This window comes from Panulirus ornatus, chromosome 50 (assembly GCF_036320965.1).
Source record: "Panulirus ornatus isolate Po-2019 chromosome 50, ASM3632096v1, whole genome shotgun sequence".
Taxonomy (NCBI): Eukaryota; Metazoa; Arthropoda; class Malacostraca; order Decapoda; family Palinuridae; genus Panulirus; species Panulirus ornatus.
The window spans coordinates 13,553,353-13,570,312 of NC_092273.1; the positions used below are offsets into that span (position 1 = coordinate 13,553,353).

Here is a 16,960-nt window from a genome sequence, read left to right on the forward strand (position 1 = left end):
TGCGTCAGCAGCTTTGATGCACAAGACCGGGTTTGAGTGACGGGTGATATAAATGTGAAGGTTAGTATTGTGGCTATTGGGGGTATAGCTGGTGTACATGGGGTATTGTGTTGTAAATGGAAATGGTTAAGAGCTTGTGGATTTGTGTGCTGAAAAAAGACTGTTGATTGGGAATACCTAGTTTAAAAAGAGATATACATAAGTAGACTTATGTGAGTAGAAGAGATGGTCAAAGGGCATTATTGGATTACATGTTAATGGATAGGCATGTAAAAGAGAGACTTTTGGATGTTACTGTGCTGAGAGGGGCAGCTGGAGGGATGTCTGATCACTACCTTGTGAAGGCAAAGGTGAAGATTTGTAGAGGTTTTCAGAAAAGAAGAAAGAATGGTGGGGAGAAGAGTGGTGACAGTAAGTGAGCTTGGAAAGGAGACTTGTGTGAGGAAGTACCAAGAGAGACTAAGTGTAGAATGGCAAAAGGTGAGAACAAATGACATGAGAGGACTGGGTGAGTAATGGGATGTATTCAGGGAGGCAGTGATGGCTTGTGCAAAAGATGCATGTGGCATGAGAAAGGTGGGAGGTGGACAGATTACTAAGGGTAGTGAGTGGTGGGACGAAGAAGTAAAGTTGTTAGTAAAAGAGAAAACAGAGGCGTTTCGATGATACTTGCAGGAAAGTAGTGCAAATGACAGGGAGATGTATAAAAGAAAGTAGCAGGAGGTCAAGAGAAAGGAGCAAGGGTTGAAAAAGAGGGCAAATGAGAGTTGGGGTGAGAGAGTATCATTAAATTTTAGGGAGAATAAAAAGATGTTCTGGAAGGAGGTAAATAATGTGTAAAGACAAGAGAACAAATGGGAACATCGGTGAAGGGGGTAAATGGGGAAGCAATAACAGGTAGTGATGAAGTGAGGAGACACAGTGAGTATTTTGAAGGTTTGTTGAATGTGTTTGATGACAAGAGTGGCAGATATAATGTGTTATGGATGGGGTGGTGTGCGAAGTGAGAGGGTCAGAGAGAAAGGTTTGGAAAAGAGAGAAGAGGTAGCGAAAGCTTTGCAGATGAAATCCAGCAAGGCAGCAGGTTTAGATGTTATTGCAGTGAAATTTATTAAAAAAAGGGGATGACTGTAATGTTGATTGGTTGGTAAGGATATTCTATGTATGTATGGATCATGGTGAAGTGCCTGAGGATTTGCAGAATGCAAGCATAGTGCCACTGTACAAAGGGAAAAGGGGATAAAGGTGAGTGTTCAAACTGCAGAGGCATAAGTTTGTTGAGTACTCCTGGAAAATTATATGGAAGGGTATAGATTGAGAGGGTGAAGGCATGTACAGAGCATCAGAATGGGGAAAAGCAGTGTGGTTTCAGAAGTGGTAAAGGACATGAGGATCAGGGGTTTGCTTTGAAGAATGTATGTGAGAAATCCTTAGAAAAACAGACAGATTTGTATATAACATTCATGGATCTGGAGAAGGCATATGAGAGGGTTGATAGAGATGCTGTGTGGAAGGTTTGAAGAGTATATGGTGTGGGAAGTAAGTTGCGAGAAGCAGTGAGAATTTTTTTACCAAGGATGTATGGCATGTGTATGAGTAGGAAGAGATGAGATTGACTGGTTCCCAGTAAATGTTGGTCTGAGGCAGGGGTGTGTGATGTCCCCATGGATGCTTAATCTATTTATGGATGGGGTGGTTAGCGAAGTGAATGCAAGAGTTTTGGAGAGAAAGGCGAGTATGCAGCCTGTTGGGATGAGAGGGCTTAGGAAGTGAGTCATTTGTTGTTCGCCAATGATACAACTCTAGTGGCTGATTTGAGTGAGAAACTGCAGAAGTTGGTGACTGAATTTGGAAAAGTGTGTGAAAGGAGAAAGTTGAGAGTAAATGTGAATAAGAGCAAGGTTATTATTAGGTTCAGTAGGGGTGAGGGACAAGTTAATTGGGATGTAAGTTTGAATGGAGAAAAACTGGAGGAAATAAAGTGTTTTCGATATCTGGGAGTGGACTTAGCAGGAGATGGAACCATGGAAGCAGCAGAAGAGAGTCACAAGGTGGGGGAGGAGGTGAAAGTTCTGGGAGCAATGAAGAATGTGTGGAAGGAGAGAACATTATCTCAGAGAACAAAAATGGGTATGTTTGAGGGAATAGTAGTTCCAACAATGTTATATGGTTACGAGGCATGGGCTATAGATAAGGTTGTATGGAGGAAGGTGGATGTGTTGTAAATGAAATGTTTGAGGACAATATGTGGTGTGAGGTGGTTTGATCGGATAAGTAACAAAAGGGTATGGGAGATATGTGGAAATATAAAGAGTGTGATTGAGAGAGCTGAAAAGGGTGTGTTGAAATGGTTTGGACATATAGAGAGAATGAGTAAGGAAAGATTGACAAAGAGGATATATGTCTCAGAGGTGGAGCAAACAAGGAGAAGCGGGAGACCAAATTGGAGGGGGAAGGATGGAGTGAAAGAGATTTTGATCAATCTGGGCCTGAACATACTGGATGGTGAGTGACATGCAAGGAACAGAGTGAATTGGAATGATGTGGTATACCAGGGTCGACGTGCTGTCAATGGACTGAACCAGGGCATGTGAAGCATCTGGGGTAAACCATGGAAAGGTCTGTGGGGCCTGGATGTGGACAGGGGGCTGTGGTTTCGGTGTATTACACAGGAAAGCTAGAGACTGAGTGTGAATGAATGTGGCCTATTTTGTCTGTTTTCCTGGCGCTACCTTGCTAGAGTGACGGGTAGCAATGCTGCTTCCTGTGAGGTGGTGTAGCAACAGGAATGGATGAAGGCAAGCAAGTATGAATATGTACATGTGTATATATGTATATGTCTTTGCATATGTATGTACATGTTGATATACATATATGTACTCACATGTGCATGCATGGGCGATTATGTATATATATATGTGTACACGAGTGCACCGAAACCACAGCTCCCTATCCTCATCTAGGCCCCACAGACCTTTCCATGGCTTACCCCAGACATTCCAAGTGCCCTGGTTCAGTCCACTGACAGCACATTGACCCCAGTATACAACATTGTTCCAATTCACTCTATTCCTTGCACGCCTTTCACCCTCCTGCATGTTCAGGCCCCGTTTGCTCAAAATCTTTTTCACTCCATCCTTCCAACTCCGATTTTGTCTCCTGCTTCTCCCTGTTCCCTCCGCCTCTGACACATATATCCTCTTTGTCAACCTTTCCTCACTCATTCTCATCATTTGTCAACCTTTCCTCACTCATTCTCTCCATATGTCTTGAACAATTTCAACACACCCTCTTGTGCTCTCTCAACCACACATCTCTCTTACCCTTTCATCACTTACTCGATCAAACCACCACACACCACGTATTGTCCTCAAACATTTTATACCCAACACATCCACCCTCCTTCATACAACCCTATCTATAGCCCATGCCTTGCAACCATATAATATTACTGAAACCACTATTCCTTCAAACACACAGATTTTTCCTCTCCAAGATAACGTTCTCTCTTTAAACACATTCTTCATCGCTTCTAGAACCTATGCCTCCTTCCCACCCTATGAGTCACTTCCATGGTTCCATTCGCTGCCAAGTCCACTCCCAGATATCTAAAACACTTTACTTCCTCCAATTTCCTCCATTCAAACTCACATCCCAACTAACTTGTCCTTCAACCCTGCTGAACCTAATAGCTATGCTCTCATTCACATTTACTCCTGACTTTCTCCTTTCACACACTTTTCCAAACTCAATCATATATGTACAGTTACATACAGCATTAACGAGAAGGCCTTGATTAGGGTCTCAGTTGCCCATACTGTCTCAGTTAACATGAAAAGAAAAAATTCTTTGCCATCTTTAAATAATGACACAATCATATTTGAAAAAAAAAGGGGGGGGGATAATTTAGTATTACCTGTTGACATGGTATAAGATGAGAGGAATATTCAACAGCAAAGAAAACCATTCCCCAGCAATGAGGAACAATATGTTGAAGAGCAGATGCAGAGCATATTCTGGAAGGACTAACTGTAAAAAAATAGATACAATTTCTATTAGTTATATGTATGACAATATCCATTAGTGATCACCACTTTTTTCTACATGGTAATAAACTACATAAAACATGCTTACATACAAATATCTAAAGTGCCCCAAAAACCTTTAACTGCTCTCTAAACTTCTGTACCCATGGTAAAGCTGGATGTGAAAGCATTATTTGCTATGATGACACTACATTAATGTGGTATCAGACCAAGATTTCTATTTCTAACACAGATTGATGTCTCCGAAGTGTAATAACTAATTTTTCTTTCTAACACTCCTCTTGACTTTCCTGTTGCATCTGATGGCTCCATAAATCTACCACTAACGCGGGAAATGGCGAATAGTTTGAAAGAAAGAAAAAAGATATATATATATATATATATATATATATATATATATATATATATATATATATATATATATATTTTTCCCATACTATTCACCATTTCCACGTAGCGAGGTAGCGTCAAGAACAGAGGACTGGGCCCTTGAGGGAATACCCTCACCTAGCCCCCTCCTCTGTTCCTTCTTTTGGAACATTAAAAAAAAAAAAAAAAAAACGAGAGGGGAGGATTTCCAGCCCCCCACTCCCTTCCCTTTTAGTCGCCTTCTACGACATGCAGGGAATACGTGGGAAGTATTCTTTCTCCCCTATCCCCAGGGATATATATATATATATGAGATGTTTGAGGACAATGTGTGGTGTGAGGTGGTTTGATCGAGTAAGTAACGTAAGGGTAAGAGAGATGTGTGGAAATAAAAAGAGCGTGGTTGAGAGAGCAGAAGAGGGTGTTTTGAAATGGTTTGGTCACATGGAGAGAATGAGTGAGGAAAGATTGACCAAGAGGATATATGTGTCGGAGGTGGAGGGAACAAGGAGAAGGGGGAGACCAAATTGGAGGTGGAAAGATGGAGTGAAAAAGATTTTGTGTGATCGGGGCCTGAACATGCAGGAGGGTGAAAGGAGGTAAAGGAATAGAGTGAATTGGAGCGAAGTGGTATACCGGGGTTGACGTGCTGTCAGTGGATTGAATCAAGGCATGTGAAGCGTCTGGGGTAAACCATGGAAAGCTGTGTAGGTATGTATATTTGCGTGTGTGGACGTATGTATATACATGTGTATGGGGGTGGGTTGGGCCATTTCTTTCGTCTGTTTCCTTGCGCTACCTCGCAAACGCGGGAGACAGCGACAAAGCAAAAAAAAAAAAAAAAAAAAAAAAAATATATATATATATATATATATATATATATATATATATATATATATATATATTTTATACTTTGTCGCTGTCTAAAGAAAAAAAAAAAAAAAAAAACTATTAGCCATTTCCCGCGTTAGCGAGGTAGCGTTAAGAACAGAGGACCGGGCCTTTATTGGAATATCCTCACCTGGCCCCCTCTGTTCCTTCTTTTGGAAAATTAAAAAAAAAAACGAGAGGGGTGGATTTCCAGCCCCCCGCTCCCTCCCCTTTTAGTAGCCTTCTACGACACGCAGGGAATATGTGGGAAGTATTCTTAATCCCCTATCCCCAGGGATAATAAATATATATATATATTCTATTATTTTTTTTTATTTTGCTTTGTCGCTGTCTCCCGCGTTAGCGAGGTAGCACAAGGAAACAGACGAAAGAATGGCCCAACCCAACCACATACACATGTACATACATACATGTCCACACACGCACAATATACATACCTATACATCTCAATGTACACATATATATACACTTTTTTTTTTTTTTTTTTTTTTCATACTATTCGCCATTTCCCGCGATAGCGAGGTAGCGTTGAGAACAGAGGACTGGGCCTTTGAGGGAATATCCTCAACTGGCCCCCTTCTCTGTTCCCTCTTTTGGAAAATTAAAAAAAAAAGCGAGAGGGGAGGATTTCCAGCCACCCGCTCCCTCCCCTTTTAGTCGCCTTCTACGACATGCAGGGAATACGTGGGAAGTATTCTTTCTCCCCTATCCCCAGGGATATACACACACAGACATATACATATATACACATGTACATAATTCATACTGTCGGCCTTTATTTGTTCCCATCGCCACCTCGCCACACATGGAATAACATCCCCCTCCCCCCTCATGTGTGCGAGGTAGCACTAGGAAAAACACCAAAGGCCCCATTCGTTCACACTCAGTCTCTAGCCGTCATGTAATAATGCACCGAAACCACAGATCCCTTTCCACATCCAGGCCCCACACACTTTGCACGGTTTACCCCAGACGCTTCACATGCCCTGGTTCAATCCACTGACAGCACGTCGACCCCGGCATACCACATCGTTCCAATTCACTCCATTCCTTGCACGCCTTTCACCCTCCTGCATGTTCAGGCCCCGATCACTCAAAATCTTTTTCACTCCATCTTTCCACCTCCAATTTGGTTTCCCACTTCTCCTCGTTCCCTCCACCTCTGACACATATATCCTCTTAGTCAATCTTTCCTCACTCATTCTCTCCATGTGACCAAACCATTTCAAAACACCCTCTTCTGCTCTCTCAACCACACTCTTTTTATTTCCACACATCTCTCTCACCCTTACATTACTTACTCGATCAAACCACCTCACACCACATATTGTCCTCAAACATCTCATTTCCAGCACATCCACCCTCCTGCGCACAACTCTATCCATAGCCCACGCCTCGCAACCATACAACATTGTTGGAACCACTATTCCTTCAAACATACCCATTTTTGCTTTCCGAGATAATGTTCTCGACTTCCAAACATTCTTCAAGGCTCCCAGAATTTTCGCCCCCTCCCCCACCCTATGATTCACTTCCGCTTCCATAGTTCCATCCGCTGCCAGATCCACTCCCAGATATCTAAAACACTTCACTTCCTCCAGCTTTTCTCCATTCAAACTTACCTCCCAATTGACTTGACCCTCAACCCTACTGTACCTAATAACCTTGCTCTTATTCACATTTACTCTTAACTTTCTTCTTTCACACACTTTAACAAACTCAGTCACCAGCTTCTGCAGTTTCTCACATGAATCAGCCACCAGCGCTGTACCATCAGCAAACAACAACTGACTCACTTCCCAAGCTCTCTCATCCACAACAGACTGCATACTTGCCCCTCTTTCCAAAACTCTTGCGTTCACCTCCCTAACAACCCCATCCATAAACAAATTAAACAACCATGGAGACATCACACACCCCTGCCGCAAACCTACATTCACTGAGAACCAATCACTTTCCTCTCTTCCTACACGTACACATGCCTTACATCCTCGATAAAAACTTTTCACTGCTTCTAACAACTAATATATAAATTACATATATATATATATATATTTTTTTTTTTTTTTTTTCATACTATTCGCCATTTCCCACATTGGCAAGGTAGCGTTAAGAACAGAAGACTGAGCCTTTCAGGGAATATCCTCACTTGGCTCCCTTCTCTGTTCCTTCTTTTGGAAAATTAAAAAACGAGAGGGGAGGATTTCCAGCCCCCCGCTCCCTTCCCTTTTAATCGCCTTCTACGACACGCAGGGAATACGTGAGAAGTATTCTTTCTCCCCTATCCCCAGGGATAAGGTATATATATATATATATATATATATATATATATATATATATATATATATGTATATATGTATGTATATATATATATATATATATATATATATATATATATATATATATATATATATATGTATATATATATATATATATATATATATATATATATATATATATATATATATATATATATATATATATAAATATACATATATATATATATATATATATATATATATATATATATATATATATATATATATATATATATATATATATATACATATATATATATATATATATATATATATATATATATATATTTTTATATATATATATATATATATATATATATATATATATATATATATATATATATATATATATATATATATCCCTGGGGATAGGGGAGAAAGAATACTTCCCACGTATTCCCTGCGTGTCGTAGAAGGCGACTAAAAGGGAAGGGAGCGGGGAGCTGGAAATCCTCCCCTCTCATTTTTTTTTTTTTTTTTTTTTTCCAAAAGAAGGAACAGAGAAGGGGGCCAGGTGAGGATATTTCCTCAAAGGCCCAGTCCTCTGTTCTTAACGCTACCTCGCTAATGCGGGAAATGGCGAATAGTACGAAAGAAAGAAAAGATATATATATATATATATATATATATATATATTTTTTTTTTTTTTATACTTTGTCGCTGTCTCCCGCGTTTGCGAGGTAGCGCAAGGAAACAGACGAAAGAAATGGCCCAACCCCCCCCCATACACATGTATATACATACGTCCACACACGCAAATATACATACCTACACAGCTTTCCATGGTTTACCCCAGACGCTTCACATGCCTTGATTCAATCCACTGACAGCACGTCAGCCCCGGTATACCACATCGCTCCAATTCACTCTGTTCCTTGCCCTCCTTTCACCCTCCTGCATGTTCAGGCCCCGATCACACAAAATCTTTTTCACTCCATCTTTCCACCTCCAATTTGGTCTCCCTCTTCTCCTTGTTCCCTCCACCTCCGACACATATATCCTCTTGGTCAATCTTTCCTCACTCATCCTCTCCATGTGCCCAAACCACTTCAAAACACCCTCTTCTGCTCTCTCAACCACGCTCTTTTTATTTACACACATCTCTCTTACCCTTACGTTACTCACTCGATCAAACCACCTCACACCACACATTGTCCTCAAACATCTCATTTCCAGCACATCCATCCTCCTGCGCACAACTCTATCCATAGCCCACGCCTCGCAACCATACAACATTGTTGGAACCACTATTCCTTCAAACATACCCATTTTTGCTTTCCGAGATAATGTTCTCGACTTCCACACATTCTTCAAGGCCCACCCAAAATTTTCGCCCCCTCCCCCACCCTATATATATATATATTTTTTTGCCGCTGTCTCCCGCGTTTGCGAGGCAGCGCAAGGAAACAGACGAAAGAAATGGCCCAACCCACCCCCCATACACATGTATATACATACACGTCCACACACGCAAATATACATACCTACACAGCTTTCCATGGTTTACCCCAGACGCCCCACACGCCCCGATTCAATCCACCGAAAGCACGCCAACCCCGGCACACCACATCGACGGAATTCACCCCATTCCCCGCCCTCCCCTCACCCCCCCGCATGCTCAGGCCCCGACCACACAAAACCTCCCCCACTCCATATATATATATATATTTTTTTTTTTCAAACTATTCGCCATTTCCCGCGTTAGCGAGGTAGCGTTAAGAACAGAGAACTGGGCCTTTGAGGGAATATCCTCACCTGGCCCCTTCTCTGTTCCTTCTTTTGGAAAAAAAAAAAAAAAAAAAAAAAAATGAGGGGAGGATTTCCAGCCCCCTGCTCCCTCCCCTTTTAGTTGCCTTCTACGACACGCAGGGAATACGTGGGAAGTATTCTTTCTCCCCTATCCCTAGGGATATATATATATATATATATATATATATATATATATATATATTTTTTTTTTTTTTTTATACTTTGTCGCTGTCTCCCGCGTTTGCGAGGTAGCGCAAGGAAACAGACGAAAGAAATGGCCCAACCCACCCCCATACACATGTATATACATACGTCCAGAGACGCAAATATACATACCTACACAGCTTTCCATGGTTTACCCCAGATGCTTCACATGCCCTGATTCAATCCACTGACAGCACGTCAACCCCTGTATACCACATCGCTCCAATTCACTCTATTCCTTGCCCTCCTTTCACCCTCCTGCATGTTCAGGCCCCGATCACACAAAATCTTTTTCACTCCATCCTTCCACCTCCAATTTGGTCTCCCTCTTCTCCTCGTTCCCTCCACCGCCGACACATATATCCTCTTGGTCAACCTTTCCTCACTCATTCTCTCCATGTGCCCAAACCATTTCAAAACACCCTCTTCTGCTCTCTCAACCACGCTCTTTTTATTTCCACACATCTCTCTTACCCTTACGTTACTTACTCGATCAAACCACCTCACACCACATATTGTCCTCAAACACCTCATTTCCAGCACATCCATCCTCCTGCGCACCACTCTATCCATAGCCCACGCCTCGCAACCATACAACATTGTTGGAACCTCGATTCCTTCAAACATACCCATTTTTGCTTTCCAAGATAATGTTCTCGACTTCCACACATTCTTCAAGGCTCCCAGAATTTTCGCCCCCTCCCCCATCCTATGATCCATTTCCGCTTCCATGGTTCCATCCGCTGCCAGATCCACTCCCAGATATCTAAAACACTTTACTTCCTCCAGTTTTTCTCCATTCAAACTCACCTCCCAATTGACTTGACCCTCAACCCTACTGTACCTAATAACCTTGCTCTTATTCACATTTACTCTTAACTTTCTTCTTTCACACACTTTACCAAACTCAGTCACCAGCTTCTGCAGTTTCTCACATGAATCAGCCACCAGCGCTGTATCATCAGCGAACAACATCTGACTCACTTCCCAAGCTCTCTCATCCCCAACAGACTTCATACTTGCCCCTCTTTCCAAAACTCTTGCATTCACCTCCCTAACAACCCCATCCATAAACAAATTAAACAACCATGGAGACATCACACACCCCTGCCACAAACCTACATTCACTGAGAACCAATCACTTTCCTCTCTTCCTACACGTACACAAGCCTTACATCCTCGATAAAAACTTTTCACTGCTTCTAACAACTTGCCTCCCACACCATATATTCTTAATACCTTCCACAGAGCATCTCTATCAACTCTATCATATGCCTTCTCCAGATCCATAAATGCTACATACAAATCCATTTGCTTTTCTAAGTATTTCTCACATACATTCTTCAAAGCAAACACCTGATCCACACATCCTCTACCACTTCTGAAACCACACTGCTCTTCCCCAATCTGATGCTCTGTACCTGCCTTCACCCTCTCAATCAATACCCTCCCATATAATTTACCAGGAATACTCAACAAACTTATACCTCTGTAATTTGAGCACTCACTCTTATCCCCTTTGCCTTAATACAATGGCACTATGCACGCATTCCGCCAATCCTCAGGCACCTCACCATGAGTCATACATACATTAAATAACCTTACCAACCAGTCAACAATACAGTCACCCCCTTTTTTAATAAATTCCACTGCAATACCATCCAAACCTGCTGCCTTGCCGGCTTTCATCTTCTGCAAAGCTTTTACTACCTCTTCTCTGTTTACCAAATCATTTTCCCTAACCCTCTCACTTTGCACACCACCTCGACCAAAACACCCTATATCTGCCACTCTATCATCAAAGACATTCAACAAACCTTCAAAATACTAACTCCATCTCCTTCTCACATCACCACTACTTGTTATCACCTCCCCATTTGCGCCCTTCACTGAAGTTCCCATTTGCTCCCTTGTCTTACGCACTTTATTTACCTCCTTCCAGAACATCTTTTTATTCTCCCTAAAATTTAATGATACTCTCTCACCCCAACTCTCATTTGCCCTTTTTTTCACCTCTTGCACCTTTCTCTTGACCTCCTGTCTCTTTCTTTTATACATCTCCCACTCAATTGCATTTTTTCCCTGCAAAAATCGTCCAAATGCCTCTCTCTTCTCTTTCACTAATACTCTTACTTCTTCATCCCACCACTCACTACCCTTTCTAATCAACCCATCTCCCACTCTTCTCATGCCACAAGCATCTTTTGCGCAATCCATCACTGATTCCCTAAATACATCCCATTCCTCCCCCACTCCCCTTACTTCCATTGTTCTCACCTTTTTCCATTCTGTACTCAGTCTCTCCTGGTACTTCCTCACACAAGTCTCCTTCCCAAGCTCACTTACTCTCACCACCCTCTTCACCCCAACATTCACTCTTCTTTTCTGAAAACCCATACAAATCTTCACCTTAGCCTCCACAAGATAATGATCAGACATCCCTCCAGTTGCACCTCTCAGCACATTAACATCCAAAAGTCTCTCTTTCGCGCGCCTGTCAATTAACACGTAATCCAATAACGCTCTCTGGCCATCTCTCCTACTTATATAAGTATACTTATGTATATCTCGCTTTTTAAACCATGTATTCCCAATCATCAGTCCTTTTTCAGCACATAAATCTACAAGCTCTTCACCATTTCCATTTACAACACTGAACACCCCATGTATACCAATTATTCCCTCAACTGCCACACTACTCACCTTTGCATTCAAATCACCCATCACTATAACCCGGTCTCGTGCATCAAAACCACTAACACACTCATTCAGCTGCTCCCAAAACACTTGCCTCTCATGATCTTTCTTCTCATGCCCAGGTGCATATGCACCAATAATCACCCATATCTCTCCATCAACTTTCAGTTTTACCCATATTAATCGAGAATTTACTTTCTTACATTCTATCACATACTCCCACAACTCCTGTTTCAGGAGTATTGCTACTCCTTCCCTTGCTCTTGTCTTCTCACTAACCCCTGACTTTACTCCCAAGACCTTCCCAAACCACTCTTCCCCTTTACCCTTGAGCTTCGTTTCACTCAGAGCCAAAACTTCCAGGTTCCTTTCCTCAAACATACTACCTATCTCTCCTTTTTTCACATCTTGGTTACATCCACACACATTTAGACACCCCAATCTAAGCCTTCGCGGAGGATGAGCACTCCCCGCGTGACTCCTTCTTCTGTTTCCCATTTTAGAAAGTTAAAAAAAAGTACAAGGAGGGGAGGATTTCTGGCCCCCCGCTCCCGTCCCCTCTAGTCGCTTTCTACGACACGCGAGGAATGCGTGGGAAGTATTCTTTCACCCCTATCCCCAGGGATAAATATATATATATATTTATATTTATTTTGCTTTGTCGCTGTCTCCCGCATTAGCAATATCAATTCATGTTTAGAACCTCACTATATACAAATGGCTATCTTGTTCAGACTGATCTCTCCTTACTTAGCGTGGAGCTTACACATACATGGTGGCTCTAAGTTCATATACTTTATGAAGAGTTCAGTCAACAGCAGTCTAACATGGCAACTCTCTTAATCTAACAACAAAACTCAACCAACTTCCCCTGTGCTATGCTGTTGGTTTTTACCCTTCTTCTACGGATATAGCATTAATTTCTTTTCCTGAAAGCAAGTTGACTGCATGATTTCACCATTCACTGGATAGTCAGATTAAACAAGGCTCAGCAAGCTACTGCATCACCTACTGTGTAGCTGTTGATGACTTAAGGGTGGGCTACTGCGATGTCTGATTCTTTCTCTAAATTGCTCTGCTTTAGAATTCTAAAAGGCAAAGTTTCAGATTTGTCTAATACTCCTATATTTTGCCTATTTCTTGGTCGATAAATCAAGCATTTTGATTATTTGTCAAAACAGTTTCCCAATGAACAGTCCTTTCATTCTTAGTTAGAATTTTACTTCTTTTTTGAAGGGTATTCTCAAACCTAATATATAAATTATTTTCATCTCTTCACCAGCAATACTTTAATACTGGTAAAGAAATAAATGACCTACGTATTTATACAAGACCATGCATGAACACTTTGATGCTAAGACATTTACTGTACATGTATACATACACATTCTTCAAAAAGCAGCACTGATCAAAAAAGAAACACTGAAATGTGATGCACTGTTATGTCAGATATCTAGACCTATCAGTGTCTGCAGATAATATCTATTATATTCAGGTTTTACTATCACACACTACATGACAATCTAGAGCAAACCAGTCAATGTAATACTACAGATATTATCAATCACACTTTAGACAATTCAGTCCTGAATGATTAATGCATTACTACAGATAAAAATGATTACTGATGATATTGAATACTTACAGGGTTTAAACTATTGCACTGGTCAATTGGATTTTTGTAGTCTGTTTTCAGTTCATCAAAGGCAATAATCTGTAAGGAAAAGTATAACAGTACAGTTCATACATAACTGATAATATGAAAAATGAGAGCTCATTCTCATTTACAACCAATAATACCATAATATGCCAAAGCCCTCATAACATTCTTCCATCTCCTTAGTCTTCACCTCCCCATCCTCCCTCCACTCCTGATGAATAAATCTTCTTAGTCTTTTTTATTTGTCCACTCCATATATCCAAACCATTTCAGCATGCCCTGGTCAGCTATCTCAGTCATTATGATTTCACTACCACACCTCTCTTTTACACTATCATTTTTCACATAATCAAACCACCTCACACTAAATACTATCTTCCAGCATTTCACTTTCACTACAACCAGCTTCCTAGGGATAATATCAATAAAACACTGTTGTGACTATTATATCTCCGAATATACCCATTATTTTCCATACAGTGACCTCTCCTTCCATACACTCATAAATGCACCCAGCAACTCAGCCTCCTCTCCAATCTTATGACTCATTATAGTAAAATGTGCATTATCAAATTATAATTATAGCAATTTAAGGGTTAAGCTAGTCACAGTATGGATATTACCTATTTCGTCTAACTAAAAACCCAGACTTCCCCTTCTACTTGTAACCACTAGTTGGTGCAACCCATACCTACAAAGCAAAATTGCTCTAAACCCTTCCACTGCTTTCACTTCTGCCATCTCTAAAATCTTTGAAAATTCCCTAAACTCTTTCTTAAACACTTCTTTCAGATCCAATAATGCTGACTAATAGGCAAAATAACAACATTCCATCTGAATCAAGTGATAAGTACCCCTAGCCTTGAAAAAAAAAAAAAAACCTGAATACCTGACTGAGCAATCTTAAGTATATGCAGTGTGGCTACAGCATAGAAACCTCCTAATAACACAATGCAATCACAACCTAACATAAACACTTTACAATTTATACTATAAATTAGGTTAAGCTATGATGCTAAGGGAAGGAAAGTAAGGTTTCCAAGTTCTGTTGATTTCTCGAAGTGTTATATCTTATTGTTATCCCACATTTTCCCTAATCATCACTGCCATCCCCACTTCTCTATTTATTATGATAGTTTAAAGTATGATACCCTAAATTACACTTCTACAATCCATATCACGTCTACTAAGTATGAAGAGTCCACTACTAAGCACTTCTTTCAAATACAAAACTTATTTCTGTAGCAACCATGAACTTTACCCTAAATCACCACTACTAAGTACAGAGAATATGCATTTGTTCAGCTCATAAGGTATATCTGTGATGCCCCAAGATTATCCATGATCATATTCTAATTATCATTTCAAGCCCACTGGTATTATTTATCAATCACGAGGTGTTAGGTTATACAAATAACGCTAAAACTTGGTGTAACTGTAGGAGATGGATGAACGGGAAAATAATGATACAAGATAATGATTCAGGATAAAACTTATCAAATGCTCTCTCAAAGAACGACCTAAAAGTATCACAAAGCAATGATGACTCAGACACTTGTGGAGTTAGATGGTGATCAAAAATACCGATATTTATATAACATTCAAATAAATGGAAAGACTAAATCAAATGATTACTAGGGACGAAATCTGAGTAACATCTATATAGATCAATGTATAGTCTGTGTCATCAATACGGAATATATACTGAACTATTATCTATTGTCTGGCATGGCATTACATACTTACTGTCATGACATGGTGCCGAAACGACACACCCGCTATCATGCACAAATCTTTAATGAAAACCTTAATAAAAACAAAGGCCAAATAGTCTATTCATAAGATTATTGTTTAATGATGTTACTCACGTGGAAAATAGCGAAGAATATGAGAAATGCATCAGCAATCAGGGCAACAATGTAAGAAAATGCCGCAAATGTGAACGCCATGTTAACCTCTTGTTTATGTTTGGAACACTGGAGTTAAACCTGCGAATCCGTTGGTTCTAATAACAAGTTATTTAGATTTTGCAAAAAAATATAATCTTTCACTTATTCAAGAAAATAAGTGAAATAACGAAGATTTATGTTTTATTTTCTTCGGATTATATCAAAAAAAAATTTTTATGAGGACGAACTTCATAATGCTTGTAACATTCCTCTCTAAACTTATGCAAGAATTATATAACGTGTTTCAAAAATATACTTACGAGGCTGTTACACAAAAATTATATAATGCAAATCGGAAATAAACGTACAAAGGTATCACATTTCTTCTATGTTTTATCATCTTTCCTATTCCCCTCATCCATCCCTCATCATCATTCTCATAGTTTTAACTGTTTCATATCTTTTAATCCAACAACGCGATATATCTGTTCGTGCTTACCGTACTCTGTTATTATTAACGTTATAATAATGCCACTATTAAATCTTCCTTATGCTCAACTTGATGTCTTCATCATCTACTAATGCTTATCCTTCTTGGGTAGAAAATACGTGTTTTTGCTAAATTCATAGAAAAAGAAAGAAAAAAAATCAGCATTCTGACCCTGGTGCTAAAATAGTGAAGATGCGATTTACCAGAACATTACCGGTTCATTATCAAGGATTACTGAGGTGCATGGCCTCTGACATAAACGGGGACAGGTCAAAGGCCAACAGTATTATTGAGAATGTCATGATGATGCATTTGTCGAGGAGGAAATGACTTTCCGTGTAATGAAGAAAGGTTTACGAGTAAAGTTTATCGAGGCTATAGTTAGCACTGTTTGTTGGCATCTCCCTCCTTAGTGGACATGATGGGGCAGTAGGAGGCATTTCACATTCACTGGTGGATGTTAGTGGCCGACATGGAGCAGGGATAAACACGCCTGTCTGAAAGGCCATCACGGATGAAGGAAATAAAGGGAAAAGAAAAGTGGAAATTAATGAGATTAGCCTTTTTTTGTGTGGTACTGACTCTTCAAGGTAGAAAGGTTATACTTTAGTAAGAGGAGATAAAAGAGAGGAGGAAGAGAATTCCAT

The 16,960-nt window shown here is 40.2% G+C and overlaps 1 protein-coding gene across 1 annotated transcript in view; it reads right to left on the reverse strand.

Moving 5' to 3' along the window:
• cni (protein cornichon) overlaps positions 1 to 15,927 on the reverse strand; it is a 28,111-nt gene extending 12,184 nt beyond the window's left edge. Inside the window, exons 1-3 of the mRNA XM_071691451.1 lie at positions 15,803 to 15,927; positions 13,920 to 13,988; positions 3,917 to 4,029 (exon numbers count right to left, since the gene is read on the reverse strand). Coding sequence (XP_071547552.1) covers positions 3,917 to 4,029; positions 13,920 to 13,988; positions 15,803 to 15,883 — 263 coding nt within the window. The 5' untranslated portion in view covers positions 15,884 to 15,927. The remainder of the gene's footprint in view (positions 1 to 3,916; positions 4,030 to 13,919; positions 13,989 to 15,802) is intronic.
• Between the last annotated feature and the right edge of the window lie 1,033 nt (positions 15,928 to 16,960).